The sequence below is a fragment of the Anolis sagrei genome, chromosome 5 (genome assembly GCF_037176765.1).
Source record: "Anolis sagrei isolate rAnoSag1 chromosome 5, rAnoSag1.mat, whole genome shotgun sequence".
Lineage (NCBI taxonomy): Eukaryota > Metazoa > Chordata > Lepidosauria > Squamata > Dactyloidae > Anolis > Anolis sagrei.
The window spans coordinates 39,051,609-39,079,547 of record NC_090025.1 but is presented as its reverse complement, the minus strand read 5'-3'; the positions used below and the strand labels follow the sequence as shown (position 1 = coordinate 39,079,547).

At 40.7% G+C, this 27,939-nt stretch overlaps 1 protein-coding gene across 1 annotated transcript; it reads right to left on the bottom strand.

Moving 5' to 3' along the window:
- Positions 1-1,095: 1,095 nt before the first annotated feature.
- On the bottom strand, positions 1,096-26,110 carry SLC25A31 (solute carrier family 25 member 31). The gene is made up of 6 exons (XM_060776208.2): positions 25,894-26,110; positions 14,809-14,936; positions 7,582-7,699; positions 5,760-5,914; positions 4,171-4,296; positions 1,096-1,423 (listed from the first exon to the last, which is right to left on the bottom strand). Exons 1-6 carry the CDS (start codon positions 26,108-26,110, stop codon positions 1,223-1,225), a joined length of 945 nt encoding a protein of 314 aa, XP_060632191.2. The 3' UTR covers positions 1,096-1,222.
- Positions 26,111-27,939: the final 1,829 nt, after the last annotated feature.

Genomic DNA, 27,939 nt, shown 5'->3' with positions numbered 1-27,939 from the left:
CTATGGCAGACATCCTCAGAGGTTGTGAGATACGTTGGAAACGAGGCAAGTGAGGTTTATATATCTGTGGAAAGTCCAGGATGAGAGAAAGAACTCTTGCCTGTTTGAGGAAAGTGTAAATAGTCTTGCAGCCTCAATGCTTAGTTGCTCCTTGATTGGACACCTTGATTAGCATTGAATAGCCTTGCAGTTCAAAGCTTGGCCGCTTCCTGCCTGGGGTAATCCTTTGCTGGGAGGTGATTAGCTGGCCCTGATTGTTTCATGCCTGGAATTCCCCTGAAACCAGGAAAACCATGAAAATGAACAAAATCTGGCTACCAGTATTAAAAACCTCTAAAATAAGGAAAGTAAATAAAGAAAAACAGTCAAAAACAGGGGAAAGGAGATTCCATCTGAACATGAGGAAGAACTTCCTGACTGTGAGAGCTGTTCAGCAGTGGAACTCTCTGCCTGGGAGTGTGGTGGAGGCTCCTTCTTTGGAGGTTTTTGAACAGAGGCTAGATGGCCACCTTTCAGGGGTGCTTTGAATGCAATATTCCTGCTTCTTGGCAAGGGATTGGACTGGATGGCCCATGAGGTCTCTTCCAACTCTATGATTCTAATTCCAGACAAGAAACAATCAGGGCCAGCTAATCACATCCCAACAATGGATTTCCCTAGGCTGGGCGCAACCAAGCATTGAGGCTGCAAGACTATTCAGTGTTAATCAAGGTTATCAATTGCAACATTCACACTTGCCACATACAGACAAGAGTTCTTTCTCCAATCCTGGACTTTCTACAGATATATAAACCTCACTTGCCTCATTTCCAACATATCTCACAACCTCTGAGGATGTCTGCCATAGATGTGGGTGAAACGTCAGGAGGGAATGCTTCTGGAACATGGCCATACAGCCCGGAAAACTCAGAGCAACCCAGTGATTCCGGCCATGAAAGTCTTCGACAACACAGCGACAATATTGATTTTGATTGGGTAATGAGAAGAAATGACAAATGGAAGAGTCTGGAATAAGAAAACCTGGCATATAAAAACAACAAACAAATTATAAAACAAGTGAACACAACTTTTAATGAAAGGAAATAAATCATGTAGACTACATACAGAATTAACAGAGCCATGCAAAAAACCTAACTATTCCCATCATCTATGGTCTAATAATGAATGTATTCAGAAGAGCAAGAATTCTCTCTCTGGGTGAGATACAGGTACATTGGTGGATCTAGTCAGACCCTCCGCCTAATGAGGGATCAATATTAAGAAACTCTTTTATTTTGTCATACAGGACTAATACGAGAGCACCTCCTGTCCCACGAAGAACATTTGAGAAGGCTCCTCGAAAGAAAGCATTTATTCCTTCCTGGCCATAGATCTTGACAAAGCAGTCGATAGTTCCTTTGTACTGACGTTCAGTCTCACCACTCTGTGTGCAAAAAAAAAAAAAAAAAAAAAGAAGTAGATACACTGGCTCAAATACACTCACAATACAATACATGGCATTTATTCTGTAGTGTGAGGCATTGTAATAATAAATCTAGAAATACCTGTCAATAATTTTGCCTCTTTAGATATAAGAACCTTAATGAGTAGCTTCCCTACTTAGCCCTCTGCAGCTAAATTTAGCAAGCCCATGATCTTCTTGTGATGCTTCTTTAAGCTTCAGAGTTAAATGAGGTCACTTTTTTCCTCTGGGCATTTCTGAAGCAAGCTGTTCTTGGACAATGTCTGCCGAATGTTTTTAGAACATTATTCTTCAGCAAGGTTTTGCTAATTTTCACACTGACCGTTTTCAACATGAACACATACCAAACTTGGGAAATCTAGATTTTTGCAAAAATGCAGAATGTGGCTTTCTCAGGTTTTGTGTCACGCTCAAATGTCACACAGAAGTATTCCAGTTTCAGTAAACAAAATACCAAGAAAGTTTCGTGATTTTCTAAACACAGTTTAAATAAATCAAATAAACATATCTCCTGGTCAATATCTTTAAAGGGAAGATTAGTAAAATATTAAAAACTAGCTGTACCCTGCCAGATAAGAGAGGAATTCCAGTTGAAGCAATAGACAGAAGGGACAGATGGAAGGAGATCTTGAAAATTGGCAGAGTTCAAATTACCTGATTAGGGAGGATAGCAGTGATAAAAATGATGGTATTACCCAAAATGTTGCTTCTGTTTTAAAATTTGCCAATTATTAAGGGAGTAAAGGGGTTTAAAAATGAAAGAGAGAGCTGGGCAAATTAATTTGGAAAGGCAAAAGAGCCAGAATTGCCTACAGGAACTTTATTTATGGGAAAGGCAGAGGGGCCCTGGCAGATATTGCTATGAAGCTTCAAATTTTAGTTGGCTAAAGGACTGGATTAAACTGGATAATAAGCCTGTGCTGGATGGGGTTACACTCCCCCTGAAGGTTCGCAGCTTGGGAGTTCTCCTGGACTTATCACTGAGCCTGGAACCCCAGGTCTCAGTGGTGACCAGGGGAGCTTTTGCACAACTAAAACTTGTGCGCCAGCTTCGCCCATATCTTGGGAAGTCTGACTTGGCCACAGTTGTCCAGGTTCTTGTTACATCCCAAATAGATTACTGCAACGCACTCTATGTGGGGTTGACTTTGAAGACTGCTCAGAAGGTTCCGTTAGGCCAACGGACGGCAACCAGGTTGCTTACCGGAGCGGTGTAGAGGGAGCATACAACCCCCCTGTTACGTCAGCTCCACTGCCTTCCAGTCTGCTACTGAGCACAATTCATAATGATGGCTTTAGCCTATAAAGCCCTAAATGGTTCTGGCCCAGTTTACCTGTCCGAATGTGTCTCCCTCTACGAACCACCAACAGGTCAGAGGATCGAATCTGGGGAGGGTGCGGATGAGCTCCCTCTGTCACCTCCAGCTCCCCATGCGGGGACACGAGAGAAGCCTCCCACAAGGATGGTAAAACATCAAAACATCCCCTGGGCAACATCCTTGCAGACGGCCAATTCTCTCTCACCAGGACTTGCAGTTTCTCAAGTTGCTCCTGACACACACACACACACACAAAGTTAGAAATACCGATTTCTCCTTATTGATTTCAAAGCCCGACACAATGCTAAATTTGGCGATAATCTCCAATATAGTTTGTGTTCTTTTTAAAGGGTCCCTTAAGAAACACACCAAACCATCTGCATACGCCTTCCCTTTAAATGCATACCCTTTATTTATTTATTTATTTATTTGTTTGTTTATTTAAAACTTTTCTATCCCGATCTTCTCAACCTCCGTAGAGGGACTCAGACCAGCCTTTAACTCCATTAACTTCACTAGCTTTTCTAATTCTGCTGTTCAAAATTTCTAATATCCAAATAAACAGTAGCAGTGACAAGGGACAGCCTGTACCTTTTTGAATTTTTATATAATTTGACATTTGGGCATTTATTTTTAATTTGGCCCTTTGTCTTGAATAGATAGCTCCTATGGAATTTTTAAAGTGTTGAGCCACTCCAAAATGGTTCAGTAGTTTAATCATATAGTCCCACTGCATATTATCAAATGTTTTTTCTGCATCTAAGAACAGTAACACGATCTCTCTGCTTGGGTTTTGTTCAGTGTACTCAATTATATCTATTGCCATTCTCACATTTTGGTTCAGATATCTACCTGGGAGGAAGCCTGCTTGATTCCTATGCATTATTTTTGCTAAAATTTGTTTCAACCTGTTGCTAAAGTTTATTGACCAATGACATTGTTTTATAATTCTTCACTTGAGCCTTGTCTCTGTCCTCTTTACGTAAAAGAACTATCACAGCTTTCCTCTCAGAAAACCTAAAAAATGCCAAAAGCAACAGTAGGCAGAGTTATAAAGCATAGACTCATAGAATTGGAAGATGCCTCATAGACTTTGTAGTCCAAGCCCCTGTTTAATGCAGGATTTTCAAGTATCTATCTCTCTATCTGCCATCTATCTAAGAGACAGAAATTCAATAAAATACACTCACGAATGTTCCTAAACCCAGGGATCCCCCACCTTTTTTAGATATGGTGTTGTGTATCTGCTATAAAACAATGTGGTTCATTTGTTTTGGGGAAAAGCACAGAAGGAGACAACTTTGATAGGATAAACAGCATCAAGAAAGAATAAGTGGCAATATATACTAAATCGTAAACAAAGCAATGCTTGCTAAATATGTTGTTTACCTGCATCATCATGCGTCTTCTCACAGTGTCAAAGGGATACGATAGGATCCCAGAAAATATAGTAACAACTTGAGCAATGGCAAAAGCGACAATGAATGGTGTTTCTTTTGGATTTGGCAGCATTCCCTAAGAAAGGAAAGCAGAAATGAGAATAATGAATAATTTCACATTTTCAGTGTAATTTAAAGGATTTCTTCCTTTTGAAGGTGTCAAAGAATCATGTAAAGTAACAGGAAGTATGAGTCTGTCAGACTCATAGGTACCAGAACATGAATCTTAGGAACCTCAGACTTGGCAAGTATACTAAATAGACCCAAAGCATATGATTCAAGGTTTTGTTTTGTTTAAATATCTTAATCAATTTTGTTTGAAGCTTGTCATATCACCTTCAGTCACTTGGTAGCATACTTTTCTAACCATATTCTTTTTGAAGTCAGTGGACAGTATTATAAGTAACAGAGTTACAGAGCGACCCTTTCCCACAGGTCACTCCCTTCACAAGTGCTGCAAGTTGCTTCTGGAAAGACTTATTTTGCATAGAATGATGGAAAAAAATACACCCATGTATGATTCCACAGCAAGCTGGTTTCCAGAAAAGCAAAAGCTGCTCATCACAAGTGCTGAACTTGACTCTGCACATAGCCCGAAAAACCTACAACAACCCATCTTTGAAACGGTTGAACAAAAGCTCTCAGAAGCTTTAGGTGATCTTACTGCCTATTACAGGGAAAACCAGCTGATTCCTAATCCATCTAAAATGCAGATGTGTGCTTTTACTTTAAGAACAGACAAATATCTCGAGCTCTGAAGATCTACAGAGATACTCGTAGTAACACCTCAGCAAGCGAGAGTCCAAAATTGGTAGGCTAAAACCTGGAACCTCAATCAGTGGCTGATACCAATTAGAGCCCCCTTACTCCCCGGGCACACAGAAGACTGGGTGACTTGGAAGGCGCTGAACAGACTGTGCTCTGGCACCATGAGGTGCAGAGCCCATCTTCAGAAATGGGGCTACAAAGTGGAGACCACGACATGCGAGTGTGGAAAAGAGCAAATCACAGACCACCTATTACAATGCAACCTAAGCCCTGCAACATGCACAATGGAGGACCTTCTTACAGAGACACCAGAGGTACTTCAAGTAGCCAGCTTCCGGTCAAAGGACATTTAGTATAATGCCAAGTGTTAAACTTTGTGTTTTTAAATACATTACAACTGTACTCTCTGCTTGTTTCTGACATGATTAAAAAAAACCTCCTCCACAGGCATGAAGTGGCTGACTATTTTGGGAGCTAAAGAGAAGCATCACAGGAACAGGAATGTCTAGGTTTACCAATGGCAATGCGTCAAACACTGGCCACAATGTGACCAGTGGTGACAGGCGGTGTAACATCAAAGTAAGGACTAATCTATCTCATATAAAGCTGGTATCACCGCTGTTGTGACTATGAATCAATTGAGTTTAGTGCCAAGATGCCAATTGTTGGTCTATGGTGCAGAATTAATGCCATCACTAACAGGCATGTTTTAAGAAATGATAAATACTATAAATACACTGTAAAAGTGACATGTGAAATCAGGAAACTTACTTTTATGGTGTCGTAACATCCAAAATAGGATGCTCGATACACAATGATTCCTTGTACTGAAACACTAAATCCTTGGTACAGGCCAGTAATTCCATCCTTCTTTGCAATTTTACCAATACAATCTAAAAGGCCTGTAAATTGTCGCTCTGCTGGACCTGGAAGGAAAGGGTGCGAAGTTAAGCTTCTGAAGAAGAATGAGAAAATTGATATTTGTGACAGATTGAGAAAAAAATGAAAACAGCTAACAGGAAGGGGTAGTTCCAATTGTCAGCCACTCAAGTATACCAGTGGCTCTGATGTGGAACTTGCAGATTTTATTTATTTATGACATTTACATGTCACTCTTCTCATCCTGAAGGGGACTCAGAATGGCTTACAAGTTATATGTACATACAATATATTATATTATTAGCATAGCACAATATTAGAATTATATATTGCTATATATATATATATATATATATATATATATATACCACTATACTGTAATATTATTAGTAATAGTACATGTAATATAAAATATGTAATTATTACATTGTATTATTATTATTATTAGTAGTAGTATTATAGTGTATTACATTATAATATCAATATCAACATTATATGTGTATACAATATATTATAATATCAGGACAGAACAATACTAGGATTATTGCTGGGGAGAGGGGGTCCCTAACTGATGACCCAGGAGACATGGTGGAACTCTATCTTCCTGGCTCCTCTTCTTCACTCTGGCTCCGGAGAGTCAGTTGGTGCTGGGGGGGAGGGGGGGGAAGGAGCTCCCAATCGATGACCCAGGAGACATGGTGGAACTCTGTCCTCCTGGCTCCTCTTCTTCACTCTGGCTCCGGAGAGTCAGTTGGTGCTGGGGTGGAGGAGCTCCCAATTGATGACCCAGGAGACATGGTGGAACTCTGTCTTCCTGGCTCCTCTTCTTCACTCTGGCTCCGGAGAGTCAGTTGGTGCTGGGGTGGAGGAGCTCCCAAATGATAACCCAGGAGACATGGTGGAACTCTGTCTTCCTGGCTTCTCTTCTTCACTCTGGCCCCGGAGAGTCAGTTGGTGCTGGGGTGGAGGAGCTCCCAAATGATAACCCAGGAGACATGGTGGAACTCTGTCTTCCTGGCTCATCTCCTTCACTCTGGTTCTAGCACAGATTTAGAGTACTGTGTTATGGAATATTACATGTTTGGGAGGTGTAGAGGTAAAAGAGCTGTACTGTGGGTTTCCTAGGCCACAACTGTTCCCATGGCCATTCCATATTCCCCAGGTCTGAATGGCTTAGGGACATGGGATGGCATTTTCCATTCTCCTCCTGTTCTTGCCGTAGCAGCGGCCACTGCACACAAAATGGCTGCTGGCCCTTGTTTGTCATTTGGAGTGACATAGGTAAGAGCGCAAGGGTGATTGAACAAGGAATGTGTATGATTCCTCCTCTCCCCCCTCTACGACATTGCTCTGATGCTCCAGTTGACGTCACTCCAAGTGATAAGCAATGGCTTCTGCTACAACAGAAACAGGAGGGAGATGCTAAGGCCTTTTTTGCCCCAGCGTTTGCAGCGGCCTGGAGGCTTGTGAAAAGAACTATCCTGGGGCTGATCGAGACTTGCCCGGGATAAAAGTGTCTATGTAGAACTGCATTATGTCACCCTGCAAGAATCCAGCACTTGTCTTCTCCAAAAGTCAATGCCAAAATACGTACTTCACCTTTTCCAAATGTGACAGCCAGTAGCAGAGGAAGCACACACAACCACCCTCCCGCTAACCAACTAACTGCAAGTCTGGGCATACTTGGAAAATAGTATTACGCCAATGTCCTTACCTTTTCCTATGTCAGCACCTAATCGAGTTCGTGCAAAATCTAATGGATACACTACACACAATGATGTTGCCCCAGCTGCTCCACCAGAAGCCAGATTTGAAATGAACCACCGTCCAAACTGAAATGAAAACACTGTGATCAATTCAAAAACAGAGTTCAACATCACTTCCCAAACCTTCCTAATAAATATCGCAAAATAAAATAAAAGAACAAAAACAAAAAACAAAAAAGGAACATCATGCAGGTTTGACCTGCATGATGTTTTCTAAACTTTCTAAATGATCAAATGTAAACATAAGCAAATAACCTTCAATATCCGGCAGGCAACATTCAGATTTAAGGGTTTGGAATTTGATTTTTTAATTACCGTACATACTCGAGTATAAGCCGATTTTTTCAGCCCCTTTTTAAGGCTGAAAAATCCCTCCTTGGTTTATACTAGAGTCAAACTTATTTATTATTTTACTCTGTTGTTGTTATTATTATTATTATTTTAAATTCATTATTTTACTCTATTATTACTGTTATTATCACATTTCCATTATTTTATTACATTTATTATTTTACTCTCTCCAGCAAAGGATCACCGCCTTGTCGGGGCGCTGGAGCTTGAGCACCTCAATGATGTCATGAGCGAAACCGTGAAGGGCCACCCAAGACGGGACGGTTGTGGCAGAGAGGTCAGACCAAGCGTGATCCCTGGGGAAGGCAATGGCAAACCACTCCAGTATCCTTGCCAAGAAAACTAAATGGACCAGTACAACCAGAGATATGTCGGTATGCCATTGGAAGATGGGACTCCCAGGTCGGAAGATGGCCAAAATGCTACTGGGGAGGAGCAGAGGATAAGTTCAACTAGCCCCAGATGTGATGACGCAGCTAGCTCAAAGCCGAAAGGAAGGCTAGCGGCCGACGGTACTGGAGGTGAACGACGAATCCGATGCTCTAAAGATCAACACACCATAGGAACCTGGAATGTAAGATCTATGAGCCAGGGCAAATTGGATGTTGTTATTGGTGAGATGTCAAGACTAAAGATAGACATTCTGGGGGTCAGCGAACTGAAATGGACTGGAATGGGCCACTTCACATCAGATGACCACCAGATCTACTACTGCGGACAAGAGGAACATCGAAGAAATGGAGTAGCCTTCATAATTAATAAGAAATTTGCTAAAGCGGTGCTTGGATACAACCCAAAAAATGACAGAATGATCTCAATTCGAGTGCAAGGAAAGCCTTTCAACATCACAGTGATCCAAATATACGCCCCAACCACAGCTGCTGAAGAAGCAGAAGTAGATCAGTTCTATGAGGATCTGCAGGACCTACTGGATAATACACCAAAAAGAGACATTATTTTCATTACAGGAGACTGGAATGCCAAGGTGGGAAGTCAAATGACAACTGGGATCACAGGCAAGCATGGTCTGGGAGAACAAAATGAAGCGGGACGCAGGCTGATAGAATTCTGCCAGGAAAACTCGCTGTGTATAACGAATACTCTCTTCCAACAACCTAAAAGACGGCTTTATACATGGACCTCACCAGATGGTCAACACCGAAATCAGATTGACTACATCCTTTGCAGCCAAAGGTGGCGGACATCCATCCAGTCGGTGAAAACAAGACCTGGGGCTGACTGTAGCTCAGATCACGAACTTCTTATTGCCCAATTTAGAATAAAACTAAAGAGATCAGGGAAAATACACAGACCAGTTAGATATGATCTCACTAACATTCCTAGCGAATATACAGTGGAAGTGAAGAACAGATTTGAAGGACTAGATTTAGTAAACAGAGTCCCAGAAGAACTATGGACAGAAGTCCGCGACATTGTTCAGGAGGCGGCAACAAAGTATGTCCCAAAGAAAAAGAAAACCAAGAAGGCAAAATGGTTGTCTGCTGAGACACTGGAAGTAGCCCAAGAAAGGAGGAAAGCAAAAGGAAACAGTGAAAAGGGGAGATATGCCCAGTTAAATGCGCAATTCCAGAGGTTAGCCAGAAGAGATAAGGAACTATTTTTAAATAAGCAATGCATGGAAGTGGAAGAAGACAACAGAATAGGAAGGACAAGAGACCTCTTCCAGAAAATTAGAAACATTGGAGGTAAATTTCAGGCAAAAATTGGTATGATAAGAAACAAAGATGGCAGGGACCTAACAGAAGCTGAAGAGATCAAGAGAAGGTGGCGAGACTATACAGAAGATCTGTATAGGGAGGATAACAATATCGAGGATAGCTTTGACGGTGTGGTGAATGAATTAGAACCAGACATCCTGAGGAGTGAGGTTGAATGGGCCTTAAGAAGCATTGCTAACAACAAGGCAGCAGGAGATGATGGGATCCCAGCTGAACTGTTTAAAATCTTAAAAGATGATGCTGTCAAGGTGATGCATGCCATTTGCCAGCAAATATGGAAAACACAAGAATGGCCATCAGACTGGAAAAAATCAACTTATATCCCCATACCAAAAAAGGGAAATGCGAAAGACTGCTCAAACTTCCGTACAGTTGCCCTTATTTCTCATGCCAGTAAGGTAATGCTCAAGATCCTGCAAGGAAGACTCCAGCAATACATGGAGCGAGAGTTGCCAGATGTTCAAGCTGGGTTTAGAAAAGGCAGAGGAACGAGAGACCAAATTGCCAATATCCGCTGGATAATGGAGAAAGGCAGGGAGTTTCAGAAAAACATCTACTTCTGCTTCATTGACTATTCTAAAGCCTTTGACTGTGTGGATCATAATAAATTGTGGCAAGCTCTTAGTGGGATGGGCATCCCAAGCCACCTTGTCTCTCTCCTGAGGAATCTGTACAAGGACCAAGTAGCAACAGTAAGAACTGACCACGGAACAACAGACTGGTTCAAGATTGGGAAAGGCGTACGGCAAGGCTGCATCCTCTCACCCAACCTTTTTAACTTGTATGCAGAACACATCATGCGATGTGCGGGGCTGGATGAATGCAAAGCTGGGGTGAAAATTGCTGGAAGAAACATTAACAACCTCAGATATGCAGATGACACCACTCTGATGGCCGAAAGCGAGGAGGAGCTGAGGAGCCTTCTAATCAAGGTGAAAGAAGAAAGCGCAAAAGCCGGGTTGCAGCTAAACGTCAAAAAAACCAAGATTATGGCAACAAGAATGATTGACAACTGGAAAATAGAGGGAGAAACCGTGGAGGCCCTGACAGACTTTATATTTCTAGGTGCAAAGATTACTGCAGATGCAGACTGTAGCCAGGAAATCAGAAGACGCTTACTTCTTGGGAGGAGAGCAATGTCCAGTCTCGATAAAATAGTGAAGAGTAGAGACATCAAACTTGCAACAAAGATCCGCCTAGTCAAAGCCATGGTATTCCCTGTAGTCACCTACGGATGTGAGAGCTGGACCTTAGGGAAGGCTGAGCGAAGGAAGATCGATGCTTTTGAGCTGTGGTGCTGGAGGAAAGTTCTGAGAGTGCCTTGGACTGCGAGAAGATCCAACCAGTCCATCCTCCAGGAAATAAAGCCCGACTGCTCACTGGAGGGAAAGATACTAGAGACAAAGCTGAAGTACTTTGGCCACATCATGAGGAGACAGGAAAGCCTAGAGAAGACAATTATGCTGGGGAAAGTGGAAGGCAAAAGGAAGAGGGGCCGACCAAGGGCAAGATGGATGGATGGCATCCTTGAAGTGACTGGACTGACCTTGAGGGAGCTGGGGGTGGTAACGGCCGACAGGGAGCTCTGGCGTAGGCTGGTCCATGAGGTCACGAAGAGTCGGAGACGACTGAACGAATGAACAACAACAACATTATTTTACTCTATTATTATTGGAAGGATACGTAAGCACATTTTCATCAAAGAAGGTTAGAATAATGGATTAACCAGAGTTGGACAATCTTATCTTAAATGTCAGTTTTATGTGAATATTCAAAAACATTTAACCTACTGATGCCTCGATTAATGTAATTTCATTGGTAACTATTTTTCTTTTAAAATTTACCTGTAGCTGCTGCATTTCCCACCCTCGGCTTATACTTGAGTCAATACATTTTCACAGTTTTTTGTGGCAAAATTAGGTGCCTCAGCTTATATTCGGGTTCGTTTATATACAAGTATATATGGTATATATGATTGGAATAGGTTATTCTCATTTCTATTGATTCTTATGGAGCCAATTGGATCGTGTGTAAAACAAATACCTACAAAGGTGCATGAAAACTATTCTCAACCCAAATTCTATGCTCAGATATAATAAGTTAAGCTTAAATTTCGAACAGAGACTTTTTTGCCTTTAATTTTGGAGGAAATTCCATCTGTTGGTAATAGCAATTAACAATTTACATTCAAATATGGGGTTTTTTTTAATTTCCAGAGATTTTTACATTTTTTTACACTGATTTATTGTGCACAACTTTTTGGGCGGGGGTAGACATGAAAAGAGGAAAGCCTTGCCTCTGATTATGTGCTGTCTGTCTCTGTCAGTTGTATAACGGCATTGAACATTTGCCATATATGTATCTGTAATCCGCTCTAAGCCCACTTGGGGAGATAGAGTGGAATATAAATAAACTGTATTATTATTATTATTATTATTATTGATAGAAAAACCTGATTAAAACACAGGCATTTTCGAGATGTTTGTAAGAGAAGGGGTACGTAATTTTCTCTACTCTTGGGCATGCTGATTACGGATGATGGGAGGTATAGTCCAACAATATATGAAGGACCATCCAGGTTAGAGAAATTTCAAGTGCAAAAATGAAAATCTGAGGGCTCATCCTGACAGCCCCGTTAACGCAGGAGTCCCCGCAATTAAAAAGGGAGCTGTCCAGATGACATCCCCGAAAAACATTAATTAATTTGCCATAAACCAGGAAAACCCTGGTTTGTGGTGAATAAATTTGTTACTGGGTTTATTCTACACCTTCTTGGAAGGCGTGGGATAAACCCACTACTTCCGCTGTCTGGACTGCTCCCTCAAAACTTACCCGGCGTCCATTTGAGTGGTGCCGGAGCTCTCCTGGCATACAGAAATGACGCACCAGGAGAAAGGGAGGAGAGGAGGAAAATCGCTCCTCCCCCTCCCTTTCTCCTAGCGCATCATTTCTAGGCGCCAGGAGAGTTCCGGCACCCTTCTAATGGAGTCTGGGTAAGTTCTTTTGTTTTTTTAAAAGGCTTTTGGGGAGGGGGTTAGAGTGTCCAGGTGTTTTCCTGGAATGTTCTGGGATAATATCTGGACACTCACCCCAGAAAGAATGCATTTTCTGGGGTGTCTGTGGATGGGCCCCCAGGACATTCGTGTTTTTTTAAATGAGAATGTTCCCAGGATAAATGCCTGTCTGGAAGCACTCTTAATTGGCTGCAACATCAGTCTCAAATAAATGTGTGATCACCACTGAACCACATTTACACTCTGAAAAGGTGCTACTGAGGAAGCAACAATCAGTACCACCAGTACTATTAAGCGGACAATCATTTCCAAACTAGTTCTGCTCACCCATGCATCCCATGTGATGGGACGAACAGGCTGAGCAGGCCCTATGAATTAGACAAAAGATATGCTTAAGGTGAGTTGCTGTCATTATTGAGAAGAATTTCAGTGTTTCTCTTGACAGCTGGCACCAGACAAAGAAGACTGGGTGGACATTCCAAAAAATTAAAATTAAAATGGTCTAATTTCAACTCTCTCCTTAATTAGCTTTGCATCTTAAAGCAAAGTATGTTAAATTTTAATTTAGTCTGTACCTTAAAACAGAATGGGAAGACTGGGGACCTCATTAGACAGGCAGGGGAATGCGAGGGAAAGCGTTCCATACTGGCTTTCCCTATGTTCTTGGATCGCCAACCATCCCACGTCCTCTTTTGTCATCTGCTGTTCTTTCCCTGCATTCTCCAATTAGGAGTCAGGTAGTACCGACTCCTGAAAATGGAGTCTTCTCTCAGATTTCAGGTACTGGCAACACAAATTCCTATGGGCAGGTTGGGATGGCCTCTGTGGGACTCTGTTTTGCCAGTGCCTGAAAACGATCTATGTGTAATGTCAAAATATAATGTCAAAAGAGCATATAGTATGCTATTTAACAAAATCCCGAGTACATAGCTCAATTCAGTGGCCCAAAACAAAATCAAAAGGAGCAACCGCTCTCAAATGTGACAGTTCCAGGTCTGAACAGGGGTACCACTGTATATAGGCTTCGGGGATACATACACTGAGACCAATCATACACAAAGTGAACACAGAGTCATGAGGCTATAATGTATACTGAAGTCAATAATGAAGATGGAGCACCACTCTCAAAAATCTTCATGGAATAAATCCAAATCAAGTCCAGTGAAAATGGAGCACTGCTTCTCAAAATAAGTCTCTGTAGGAGAAGTCCAAATGGTATTCAACAGGGGTGCCCGGGTATTTTTGTACCCTGTTTCGGGGAAAGAGATCCCCTTCTTCAGGAGTTGAAGTAATCAGCAACTCTAGACTCTTATCTATAATAAGATATAACATAACATAACATAACATAGAGTAACAAGTATTCTCCAGCAAAATTACAGAAGTAAAAATAATCTCCATCTTCATTATTGACTTCAGTATACATTATAGCCTCATGACTCTGTGTTCACTTTGTGTATGATTGGTCTCAGTGTATGTATCCCCGAAGCCTATATACAGTGGTACCCCTGTTCAGACCTGGAACTGTCACATTTGAGAGCGGTTGCTCCTTTTGATTTTGTTTTGGGCCACTGAATTGAGCTATGTACTCGGGATTTTGTTAAATAGCATACTATATGCTCTTTTGACATTATATTTTGACATTACACATAGATTGTTTTGTGTTTTTGCTGATACCCTACAAGTATTCTGGGATATTGCATAGTAGTGCCTGAAAACGAAGCAAAGACGCATAGAAGACCGAGTCTGATGAGGCCTTGGGTTCAACTGTCAGGAGTTAGGGTATACATACAGTATTCAGGAATAGTTTTGAGAGTTGAAGAAAGGAAGGGCAATACAGAGAAGGAAAATCAATTAAAGCTAACTCTCCTTTTTCCATGTATGAAACTCTTCCATCAGTGGGAGCAAATTCAAGACACCACATTATTTGATAAGCTTTCATAAGTGTGAGTCTGAAATAATAATAATAAAAATTCCCCAAAGTATTCATTTCTGCAAGACTGGACGAAACAAAAGGGTTTGAGACAACTATATACATCTGTTTTTAGTAAATTTGATATTAAACCAGACTTACTTGTTTATCTTTATCCACTCCAGACATGAAAATCTGCTTGTATTTGTCCTTAAAAGCGAAGTTTAGGGCCTGAGTTGGGAAATATCGGATAACATTGGCAAGATTGCCACGCCAGAAACTGGCAAATCCTAGATGGACAGATTTAACAAGTTACAGTTTGCATTATCATAAATGTTTTCCATTGCGTGACTATATTTTTATTATTTCATGTGACTCGAGTTATTTCAAGCTGCTAAAACAGAGAATTGTTCCCCCTTTAGATTGCTTCCTTATTTTTTTTTTTATTAAGCAGTGTTCTTTAGAACTATGAATTGCTTCAGATATCAATTTGGCAACTGCATCTCATACCTGAATATAACAGAAATGGCAATGGTGTTCAGAAAATGTAAATTTCTTTCTTGGATATACAGTATACTTTGGAGTGCTTATCTCTATACGTGGGTATTGGTAATCATTTTGGGTTGGCTTTGCTTAGTCTCCCAGGAACCTTTCAGATGGATAAAACAGGTTACTCGTTAGAGCTAATGGTTTGAGTATGGAGCTGAGACCAGAGTTTGAATCCCTGCTCAGCCATTAAAATCCCACCGAGGCCCCTTCTACACTGCCATATATTCCAGATTAAGGTGAGTTGCTCTCATTATTGAGGAGTATTTTGCTGTTTCTCTTCACAGCACCAGACAATCCACATAATAATAATAATAATAATAATAATAATAATAATAAGTTTGTTTATATCCCGCCCCCCCTCTCTAGAGGACTCAGGGCAGGTTTGAACTGGATTATATGAGTATACACTGCCATATAATCCAGTTCAAAACAGATAATCTGGATTTTATATGGCAATGTTGAAGGGGCTCTTAGTGACCCTGGGCAAGTCACACCCCTCCGGACCTAGAAGAAGGCAAAGGCAAATCCTCTCTGAACAAATCTTGCTGAGAAAACTCCATGATTGTTTTTGCCTTATGGTTGGCATAAATAAGAAGTTACTTCAAGCAATGTAGTACCACGAGAAAATGACTGGATCAACAATGACAAAATTTCCAATTTGAAACCAAACAAAGGCCCTTTGCAAAAGCAGACACATATATGGCAATAAATCAGGACAAGTGCGACTTATTGTCATTGGAAGCATCCCTGAAAAATCCCTTTTAAAACTATGTCTCCCTCAATATCATGGAATTTTCTCTGGATTTAATAATTGTATTTATTTATTTATTTACAGTATTTATATACCACTTTTCTCACCCCCAGGGGGACTCAAAGCGGTTTACACATAGATAATGGCAAAATTTCAATGCCTTACAACTACAATAATAAAACCACACTTTAAACATAAATCGTATTTATAATTTTGCTAACTTCTCTTTTTGCAATACAATAATAACTTAACATTACGCCATAACTTAAGGTGATATACAAGAAAACAACCAGTAACTAGAAGATAGCAAATTGCAAAAATACAAGAACATTCCTGTAGATTCTCCCTGCGGAAAACAGGAGCATCTTGAAAGTCCCTTTCTGCCGATTTAGATTATTTAAGATGACCCTCTGCCACCAGACAGATGGATTTGAGTTGCTCTTCGCATCACAGCCAAATGTAAATGGGATGAAAGAGTTAACTTGACGACCTTACTGGATATTTTTTGCATTCCCTGTGCAGTTTTAGGCCAGGAAAAGATATCGAGGTTGAGAACCAACCAGGGAGTTTTATCATTGGCTCTGAGTGGTGCTGGATCCCATCACTGAAAAGATCAGAATGCTGCTCTGCTGTGTACCATCTGTGGCATCATTTTTACCAACACGGCTTATGCTATAGCAGTAACAGATCACTGTTTGGCACCAAAAAAAGAAAAAGAACTCTTGGAGAGGTCTCGAACTACACCCAGTTCTGGAACAAGATATAAGCTTATGAGAATTAATGAGATCATAGAATTGAAAGAGAAGGGAAGAAAACATCAAAGTCAAATCTGTGCAGGTTAGACAGATGTGGTTACAAAATGGAAAATGAAAGTCTGTGGGTGGCTACAAGGCTTTGGAACACCTTCCCGAGATAGGATCGCTCTTCCCAAGGTGGAGTGATGTGGAATTGGCTGTGCTCTCTCAATCTGTGGTATGTATTTTTAAGTGCATTCATTGTTTACCATTTTAAAACAGGTGTTTTAATCAGATGCACCATTGAATGTTAAAAATATTAATATTTCATAAGGCACTATGGATTCCATTTCATATATACAGGTTGAGTAGCCCTTACCCGGAATTCCAAAATTCAAAATTGGACACACATGTGGCTGAGATGGTGTCATCTTTGCTTTCTGGTACCTCAATGTACACATGCACAAATTTATTTTTAATTAATAAAATTAAGATTTATATGAATCAGAGATTAATTTTGTGGTTAGATTTGGGTCTCATCTTCAAGATATCCCATTATACAGCCCCCCCCCCCCCCTCACCCCCTCCACAAGACTTTCTGGGAGTCTTGGTTTTTAGATCTGTTCCTGGAATTACTTGGGGCAATGATTCAGAAAACTAGCCTCCCAAATGTCAAGATTCTATTTTCCCCAAACTGCACCAGTATTCATATTTGGGCATATTGAGTATTCGTGTAGAGTTTGGTCCAGATCCATCATTGTTTGAGTCCACAGTGATCTCTGGATGTAGGTGAACTACAACTCCAAAACCAAAGGACACTGCTCACCAAACCCTTCCAGTATTTTCTGTTAGTCATGGGAGAACTGTGTGCCAAGTTTGGTTCAATTCCATCGTTGGTGGGGATTCAGAATGCTCTTTGATTGTAGGTGATCTATATATCCCAGCAACTCCAACTCCCAAATGACAAAATCATATTTTTTTTTGAGTGGAGGACATACATTGGGTTGTTAGGTGTCTTGTGTCCAAATTTGGTGTTAATTCGTCCAGTGATTTTTGAGTTCTGTTAATCCCACAAACAAACATTACATTTTATTTATATAGATTTTCAAAAACCCACGAAACAGCGAGTCCGCTAAAAGTGAACCGCGAAGTAGCGAGGCAACACTGTATTCCTAATTTAGGGTTCTTCCTAATTTAATAATTTTCCCAACTTGATGTAGCTTGGTCACATATGTCCCAGATTTATATCTCTGATATGTTGGTGGGTGTGAAGTTTATCCCAGGACTGATTAAAAAGAAGACCACAAAATAATTCCTGGAGAAGCACATGGATGATAAAAACGAGACGATGACATTGTTCATAGTAATATTATGGGTGTTACTTTAAAGACCCAGAGACTGGATAAGGAAACAGGGTGCTGTTAGCAGATCGTGATGTTAGCATGTGCTAGAGCTTATGTATCAGTCAAAGACACAGCAGTTTCTAGGCACTATTAAATTGACATTGTACAATTGTTGTTTTTAAGTCTAATATTTTTAACCAGCAGAGGGGTTTTTTAAGACTTTTAGTATCATGAGCAGCGAATTCAAAGACATTGTAGGGAATCAGCCTGTGTTTGTGTTTCATGATGCTCAGGATCATGATGCTCTTGATGTGGGAAATGATGGTGCTGAGGTGCAAGATGGAGATGGTTTGGTCAATGATTTTCATGCAGACAATGACAGAGAGGCCCCAGTGCAAAGGGCAGTTTCTCATGAGAATATTCTTGCTGGGCTTAAGGATGATGGTTTACTCCCTCTTTCTGTGAGCTCTCAAAATTTGAGTTTGGAAACAATCTGACACCTGGAAATTTTAATGAGCAGCCAGAAATGGAGTTGAAAAATAGGCGGCTAGAGTTCAGCCAGGCTTGACAACAAACTCAATGTTTACGTCGCTCCGAAAGGCTTTGTCAGATAAGAGGCAAGAGCGGGGGGAAACGAAACCAATTTTTGGGCTTTGGGATATAAGGTTTGCTTCAAGGGAAAGCTTGTTAGATCAGGCATTATTTGGAAATCATGTTTATGTGCCATGGAAATCCTGTTCAAGGGGTCTTGTTCTTATAGAGATTTTACCATTTCACTGTGATCTAGCACCTTCTGGATTATCTTTGTAACCTGTTGATTCCTGTCTGGTTACATACTGCCTTGGGTTGTTTTTATATCTTTTGTGGACATTGCTTTGAATTCCTGTATTTTACTGATCTTTTACATTTTGAAATTTTCCTATTTTTACAAGCATTTCTTTCTACTGGCTATTTTACTCAGCTTCAATAAAAAGGATTGGTTTTTCACTCAATGTGTGGTGTGTTTTAAAGTCAGAGGGTATCGTTTCTGTTCTGGAGTGCAACAGACATAGCTGGAATATTGATATGCCAAGGGATCTTATAGAACCTTAGAGCCCGTCCACACAGCCATGTAACTCAGAATATCAAGGCAGAAAATCCCACAATATCTGCTTTGAACTAGGTTATTTGATTCCACACTCAGATAATGTGGGATTTTCTGCCTTGATATTCTGAGTTACATGGCTGTGTGGAAGGACCCTTGGAGCAGTGTTTCTCAACCTTCCTAATGCCGTTACCCCTTAATACAGTCCCTCATGTTGTGGTGACCCCCAGCCATAATATTGTTTTCATTGCTACTTCATAACTGTAATATTACTACTCTTATGAATCATAATGTAAATATCTGATATGAAGGATGCATTTTCATTCACTGGCCCAAACTGGGCACAAATACCCAATACACCCAAATGTGAATGCTAGTGGGGTTGGGGGAGGATTGATTTTGTAATTTGGGAGTTGTAGTTGCTGGGATTTATAGTTCACTTATAATCAAAGAGCATTCTGAACTCCACCAGCGATGGATTTGAACCAAACTTGGCTCCCATTACCAACGGAAAACACTGGAAGGGTTTGATGGGCATTGACCTTGAGTTTGGGAGTTGTAGTTCACCTATATCCAGAGAGCACTGTGGACTCATGTAATGGTGGATCTGGACCAAACTTGGCATGAATACTCAATATGCCCAAATGTGAACACTGGTGGAATCTGGGGAAAATAGATCTTGACATTTGGGAGTTGTAGTTGCTGAGATTTATAGTTCATTACAATCAAAGAACATTCTGAACTCCACCAACGATAGAATTGGCTCAAACTTCCCACTTGGAATTCCCACATGGAAAATACTGTGTTTTCTTATGGTCTTTGGCGACCCCTCTGACACACCCTCGCGACCCTCTCAGGGGTCCCGACCCCCAGGTTGAGAAACACTGCCTTAGAGACTAACTGAGAGCAAAAAGTTGCTGTCATGGGTTTTTGCAGACTCATGTCCTCAGATGCATGAAATTAAGTGCCAAGGAATTGAAATGCAAAACTTATGATGATGCAACATTTTCAATTTCAGCTGTGATCACGCAGGGACAAAGGCAGGGAGAAAGATGTCGCCTAAAGCAAGATAAATGGATAGCAATATGAATGGAGGAGGGAGTACTGGAATCCTGACTGGGAAGCAGAGATGAGATAAATTGGCTAAGAGGGCCCCCATGACGCTAAGTTGTTTAGTGTTGTAATATATGCAGTGTCCCAGGAAACCATTATCTCTGTTCAGCCCACTTTTAGTGGAATGGAGTTTGTGGATATGTTCAAATTCTGATGTTTCTCTTTCCAGTCTTCCTTTGTTGTTGTTCTCAAGTCAGAAAGGGGATCCCCAGAGAAAATGAATTGTTCTGCAACTTTTTAAAATCATGCCAAAAGCGACTTGACAAACTGCAAGTCGCTTCTGCTGTGAAAGAATTGGCTGCCTGCAGGAAAGTTGCCCAAGGGACACCTGGATATTTTACAATCCTGTGGGAGGCTTCTCTCATGTCCCTGCATGGGAAGCTAGAGCTGACAAACGGGAGCTCAACCTGTCTCACAGATTTGAACTGCTGACCTTCGGGAGCTAAAGCAAGGACAAACTTTGTGTCCAAGAGGAACAGGGAGCAAAGAATAGATCACGGGCATTTTTCTTTCCTGATAATGAAGCACTTGGTACTTCTGTAAGTAAAGGATTAAACTTTCCCCTGACATTAAGTCTAGTCATGTTCAACTCTGAGGGGTGGTGCTCATCTCCATTTCTAAGCCGAAGAGCTGGCGTTGTTCAAAGACACCTCAAAGGTTATGTGGCCAGCATGACTGCATGGAGTGCCATTACCTTCCTGCAGAAGCAGTATCTACTCACATTTGCATTTTTTTGAACTGCTAGGTTGGCAGAAGCTGGGGCTAACAATGGGAGCTCACCCTGCTTCCCGGATTCGAACCGCCAATCTTTCGGTCAACAAGTTCAGCAGCTCAGCGGTTTAACCCACTACGCCACCAGGGGTATTCTGTAAGTTTCTGTAAGTTTCCCATAATATGAACATTTCCAGAGGTATTACGTGTGTTCATCTGTTGGAAGCAAACCAGCAAAAAAGTGTTTATAGCTGCATATAATACATTTATTATTGTGAAAACGTCTGCGAAGCTAGTCTGTTTCCCAAGATACATTCACAGATGCTTATACCATAATAAATGACAGTAAAGTTGTTCAAGATGGTTAATCCAAATCCCAGAAGAAATTGTTGAACGTTTGCCATTTGCAACAAGAAGTAACTCTTGTTAGCATGTCCCTATCATAAATGCTCCTGCATTGTTGACTGAATAGACGAAGAGTTAGAGCTTCCACAACTTCCTTTTTGGAGCCTCTGGTAGTGCAATGGGTTAAACCCTTGTGCCGGCAGGACTGCTGACCGAAAGGTTGGCAGTTCAAATCCGGGAAGTGGGGTGAGTTTCTGTCTGTCCGTTCCAATTTCCCTTGCGGGGACATGAGAGAAGCCTCCCACAGAATGGTAACACATCTGGGCGTCCCCTGGGCAACATCCTTGCAGATGGCCAATTCTCTTACACCAGAAGTGACTTGCAGTTTCTCAAGTCGCTCCTGACATTTAAAAAAAAAACCCTTTCTTTTTGTTAAGGGGAAATTGGCTATACAATGACATGTTTTGGATCTGTTGTGTGGCCGTGAAATGACAGGGAAATATTGATCTGAAACTGCATTGCCTAACAACACATTAGTGCATGTGAAAGGGCTTGTTGTCTATTAATGGCTTCTAAACTTCTATAAATGTCCTTCGTTGCAATTGTTATTACTGAGATTTGCTTCTGTGCTTCAAGGCATCTTAACATAAAAGGCATGTCAATACAGAATACTGTATAAAGTTTGGTCTTTTGCAATGCACTCTTATTTTTATTGAAGCTCTGAAATACGGTGATTTATATGACGGTGATTTATATGGGCAGCCAGGAATTTATTATCTCACTCAACTTAAAGAACGAACTATAGCTCTCATCATTTTTTTCTAACCTGACCATCTTAAATCAGCACTATTTTGTATTTTTTTAAAAAAAATAAGAAAGAAAATCATGGGATCAGGGACAACAACAGAGAGGAAACAAACAAGGACATCTAATCACCTCTCAACAAAAGTTTGCTCCAGGCACTGTCAGGCCATTATATGCTAATCAAGGTGATCAGTTGAAACATTCACACGTAGCTCCAGCAGACAAGAGTCCTTTGTCTCACCCTGGTCATTCCACAGAAATATAAACCCTTTTTCATAGTTTCAACAGACCTCACTACCTCTGAGGATGCTTGCCATTGATGCAGGCAAAACGTCAGGAGAGAATGCCTCTAGATCATGGCCATATAGCCTGAAAAAACCTACAACAACCCAGACTTCTTAATTCTATAATGAAGAATAACGAGAACTAAATATTTCAGACTGCAACACAAAGGATTTATCCTTTGTGTTGACATCTGCTAGGACTTTAATGGTTGAATTGGGCTGTGGCTGGGAGGCTGTATTACAGTAGAGTCCTGCTTATCCAACCTTCACTCATCCAGCGTTCTGCATTATCCAACGCAGTTTGCCTCCTGTCCGGATCCACAGCTGTTTCAATACATTGCAATATTTTGGTGCTAAATTCGTAAACACAGTAATTACTACATAACGTTACAGTGTATTGAACTGCTTTTTCTGTCGATTTGTTGTAAAACATGATGTTTTGGTGCTTAATTTGTAAAATCATAACGTAATGTTTAATAGGCTTTTCCTTAATCCTTCCTTATTGTCCAACATTTTCGCTTATCCAACATTCTCTTGGTCCATTTATGTTGGATAAGCGAGATTCTACTGTATTTGTTTTTATGGCAATTCGTGCTGTGTTTTATTGATGTTTAAATTGGACTTTTTTGTAATGTGTTGTTTTTATCTTAACTGATGTTATCGTTGTTTAATACGTGATGTAAATGTTTCTCTATTTTATGTGTTATGGCATTTGTATGTGCTTCTGGAAGCCACCCTTCAGGGTATAAATAAAGTTATTATTTATTATTATTTACCATTTGACAGTAATCAAGTCAAAGCATGACCTCTCAAATATTTTTCAGAATATCTTGAAATATTTCCAGAATATCTTGTAAATATGTGTCCCATTACAACCCTCTAAAATTCAATTTTGCATTTAGGTGCAATGTGTTATTTGCCCTATCACACATTATTACTGTATTATTATTATTATTATTATTATTATTATTATTATTATCTTTATTTGTACCCCGCTAACATCTCCCAAAGGCCTTGGTGCGGCTTACAAAGGCCAAGGCCCTCAATAAAAACAACAGCATAACAAATACAACAATTAATCTCATGGAGCAAACCAATAAACATTAAAGCAATAACAGTAAAACATCAAAACAATACATCATGAAACATTTAAAACTGGGGCTGGGCTTAAACAACATCTTAAACAACATCAGCTCTGTTCTAAAGCATATTGACTTGGTTTATCTCATTACGTTCCAAGAACATTTTCTAGCAAATTATTTAGAACGACAGCTTAAAATCAGAGGACGAATTCGCAATAAGGAAACGGGAATCATATTGGTCGAGAAACTGAGACAATATGGACCAAACAGAACATGACACTTTTCTTATTAAGGGTGGCCCTGAGAACTGTTTTCTACAAAAAAAGGACTACAAAAATGCGGCCGAAGGAATGGCTTGAGAACACATACAAACCAGGAACTTCAAAGTGTTGGGAAGTTTTTAAAGCCTCACGTGCATTTCTCAATAATCCTTATATTCCCCCAGAAAGGTAGGCCAGGATTACAGTATTGTGGCACTGATTTACAAGAAAAGTCCTACCAGTGATCCTGGGAACTGTAGACCAATCAGTTGCTATTGTTACAGTATTATTGATCATACTACTGATCATAATATAATAATAATATAGTATAATATTAATGTCGAAGGCTTTCATAGCCGGAATCACTGGGTTGTTATAGGTGTTTTGGGCTATATGGCCATGTTCTAGAATGCTTCTAGAACCTGGCCATATAGCCCGAAAAACCTACAACAACCCAGTATAATATTGAACATAATATTTTAATACAATATAATAATAATATAATTATATATTTTATATTTCATGTAACATTACTAACAATATTGCAGTACAGTGGAATAGTAAGATCACTCTGTCCAAAAGGTCATGAGTTCGAAGCCAGCCCGGGTTGGAGTGGGTTTCCAACCAATTGTGTAGCCTGTTGTCAACCTTTGCAACCCGAAAGACAGTTGCATCTGCCAAATAGGAAAATTAGGTAACACCTTAAAGTGTGGGGAGGCTAAATTAACTAATTTATGAGGCCATTAAAAAAAAAGACTTCAGCAAGAACTCTAGCAAAAAGCATGCGGGGAATGCGGAAGTACTTCATCAATGTCGCAGATGGACGATGAAAGTGACAGCTCCCCTGGTGGCCAGAAAAAGTTAGATAGTCTCTGTCTATGTCTGTATATGTTTTATGTCAAAATTGGCATTGAATGTTTGCCATATATGTGTACACTGTAATCCGCCCTGAGTCCCCTGCAGGGTGAGAAGGGTGGAATATAAAAGCTGTAAATAATAATAATAATAAATAATAATAATAGTACAATATAGTAATATATAATATTAATTTTATGCTATGCTAATATAATATATTGTATGTTTTAATCTGTTTTTACCCAGTCTTCTTTTATCCATTACATGTAGCTTGCCCGTGTTATTGTGATTGTGTTTATTGTAATTTTATATTGCTATGTTGTCTTTTGTTTTATGTAATTGCTTTATTATTGTTTATTATTTGCGTTTTCGGTTTTGTTTTATTTTATGTAATTGTTGTTTTGGGCTTGGCCTCATATAAGTCACACCGAGTCCCCATCGGGGAGATGGAGCGGGGTACAAATAAAGTATTATTATTATTATTATTATTATTATTATTATTATTATTATTATGTACATATAACTTGTAAGCGGCTCAGAGTCCCCTTCAGGGTGAGAAGGGCTGGATATAAATGTCATAAATAAATAAATAAATAAAATAATTGCCATGTTGTTGCTGGGCTGGGGAAACGGTGCATCTACATTGTAGAATTAATGTAGTTTGACACCAGTTTAACTGCCATGCCTCAGTGTTGTGGAATCCTGGTATATTATGTAGTTTTACAAGGTAATTAGTGTTCTGTGCCAAAGAGTGCTGGTGTCTCATCAAACTATGGCCTAATCTACACTGATTATGAATGCAGTTTCGAACCAGTATAGAATAAAGTGGCTTTGCTGCGCAGATGGTTTCATAGGAAATCCTAGGAAGAGTTTGAGGCCTAGATGGTGGTTACACAAACCACAGAACACTGATGCACATTCATGACTTTCTTTTGCTTTTATGGGAGTTTTTGGTCAAAGCTAACTTTGAACTGCATTAATTGCTCAGTGTTGATGGGGTCTACATGTCACAGGATCTCATAGCACTGACCCATTGCAGTTAAAGTGGTGTCAAAATGCAATAATTCTACAGTGTAGATGCACCCACTGTCTTGTCAAAGGACTTCTGTCTTCATGGTACAGGTCAGATTTTTAACAGCTCATACTTTAGGCTAGGCATGAGCAAACTTTGCCCACCAGGTGTTTTGGACTTCAACTCCCACAATTCCTAACAGCCTACTGGCTGTTAGGAATTGTGGGAGTTGAAGTCCAAAACACCTGGAGGGCCCAAGTTTGCCCATGCCTGCTTTAAGCCTATGGATAGATACACACTATAATGGCTCTCAGACCTACCTTGCTCCCGGGGGATGCGCACAAAGCAGTCAATCATGCCTTTGTATTGCTGGTCAGCACGGATCTGTTTGGACGAGCCCTGGACCTGCAGGAGAAGCTTCACCCGCTCGATGGGTGCGACTGTCGTTTTGGAGATCGCGGCCGCCACCCCACCAATCATGAGGTCCTTCCCAAAAGAGACGGGATCAAAGAGCTGCTGCCCTTCTGCTGCCAGCATGGTGCCAACCAGGTTGAGATACAGAAGCTTTGGTAGATGCAGAACCTCCACCTCCAAGCTGCATCCCACAACAGCAGGCAACTCTCCTAACTGCCACTGAGCTCATGGGTTCTTCCCCCCTCCCAGAAGAAGTTACATTCATTCTCAAGGCACATGACCCAGAAGTGTCCAATCAGAACATCCCTGTGCAAAGAAAATTCTGGTCCCCTAGATATTGGAAGGAGTGGTTGCTAAAGGCTGCAGCTCTGTGAGGCCTACAAATGAGCAACCAGGAACCAGGGCAGGGGAAAGCAAGGTCTTTTCTTTTTCTTTCCAAGGCCAAACTGCAACTCACATGAGCCATGGCAGTTAAAGTGGTGTCAAACTGCATCAATTTCTACAGTTGTGGTTAACTGTTCTGAACTTAGGTTTCACTTGTAGTGGTTCAATCTGTACCTCCAAGGGTGCATCCACGCTATAGAATTAATGCAGTTTGACACCACTTGAATTGCTATGCCCCAATGCTAAGGAATCCTGGGATTTCCAGTTTTACAACACCTCTTCTTCCCAAGGGTGTGGATGCCTCGCCAAACTACAAGTCCTTGATTCCATAGCACTGAGTTATGGCACTTCAAGTAGTGACAAACTTAATGTATTGTCGAAGGCTTTCATGGCCAGAATCACTGGGTTGCTGTAAGTTTTTAGGGCTGTATGGCCATGTTCCAGAAGCATTCTCTTCTGACGTTTCGCCTGCATCTATGGCAGGCATCCTCAGAGGTTGTGAGGTCAAACTTCTTTCATTCTACAGTGTAGCTCAGGCAGCGTTTGCTCATATATTTTGTGGAAAAGATATTTCATGGTGGTGTGGATCATTAGATCATTTATATTATATTATATTATATTATATTATATTATTATATTATATTATATTAGGTCATATTAGATCTTAGGTCACATTACAAGAGAGATCATTGGACATATTATTAAGGTATGCCATGGAGATTTTAAAAATGTAAACTATTTGGATTGCCAACACAGAAACACATCTATAATGAGATTCTCAGCAGACATTTATTGCATGCTTCAAACATCTTAAAAATGACTCCAAGATTAAGTAATAATTTTTAAAGTGTAAAGTGAGAATTTTGAAACACAGAATGTGGACAAATATTTGAAACCAGCACAGAAAGGTAATTTTCCAACGTTACCAAATCTACTCTTAAGCTGCTTTTGTGCCCTCCCATAAAGTCAATTAAAGTAGCAACTTATGTACATATCTGGGGAAATAGGCTAAGGAGGCTGTTCAGGTCCTGAACCGGTGCTTGGCAGCTGTGACGATCTGGATGAGGACGAACAAATTGAAATTGAATCCAGACAAGACAGAAGCACTCCTGGTCAGTTGGAAGATCGAACAGGGTAGAGGGTTACAGCCTGTGGTGTATGGGGTTACACTCCCCCTGAAGACACAGGTTCACAGCTTGGGAGTGATCCTGGACTCATCGCTGAGCCTGGAACCTCAAGTCTTGGCAGTGGCCAGGGGAGCTTTTGTACAATTAAAACTTGTTGCCAGTTGTGCCCATACCTTGAGAAGCCAGACATGGACTTGGTGGTCCATGCTCTTGAGACATCCCGAATAGACTACTGCAACGTGCTCTACATAGAGTTGCCTTTGAAGACTGTTTGGAAGCTTCAAGTGGTGCAACAGACGGCAGCCAGACTCCTCACTGGAGTGGCCTACAAGGAGCACACAACTCCCCTGTTATGCCGACTCCACCGGCTGCCATTTTGCTACCGAGCAGAATTCAAAGTGCTGGCTTTAGCCTATAAAGCCCTAAATGGTTCCGGTCCAG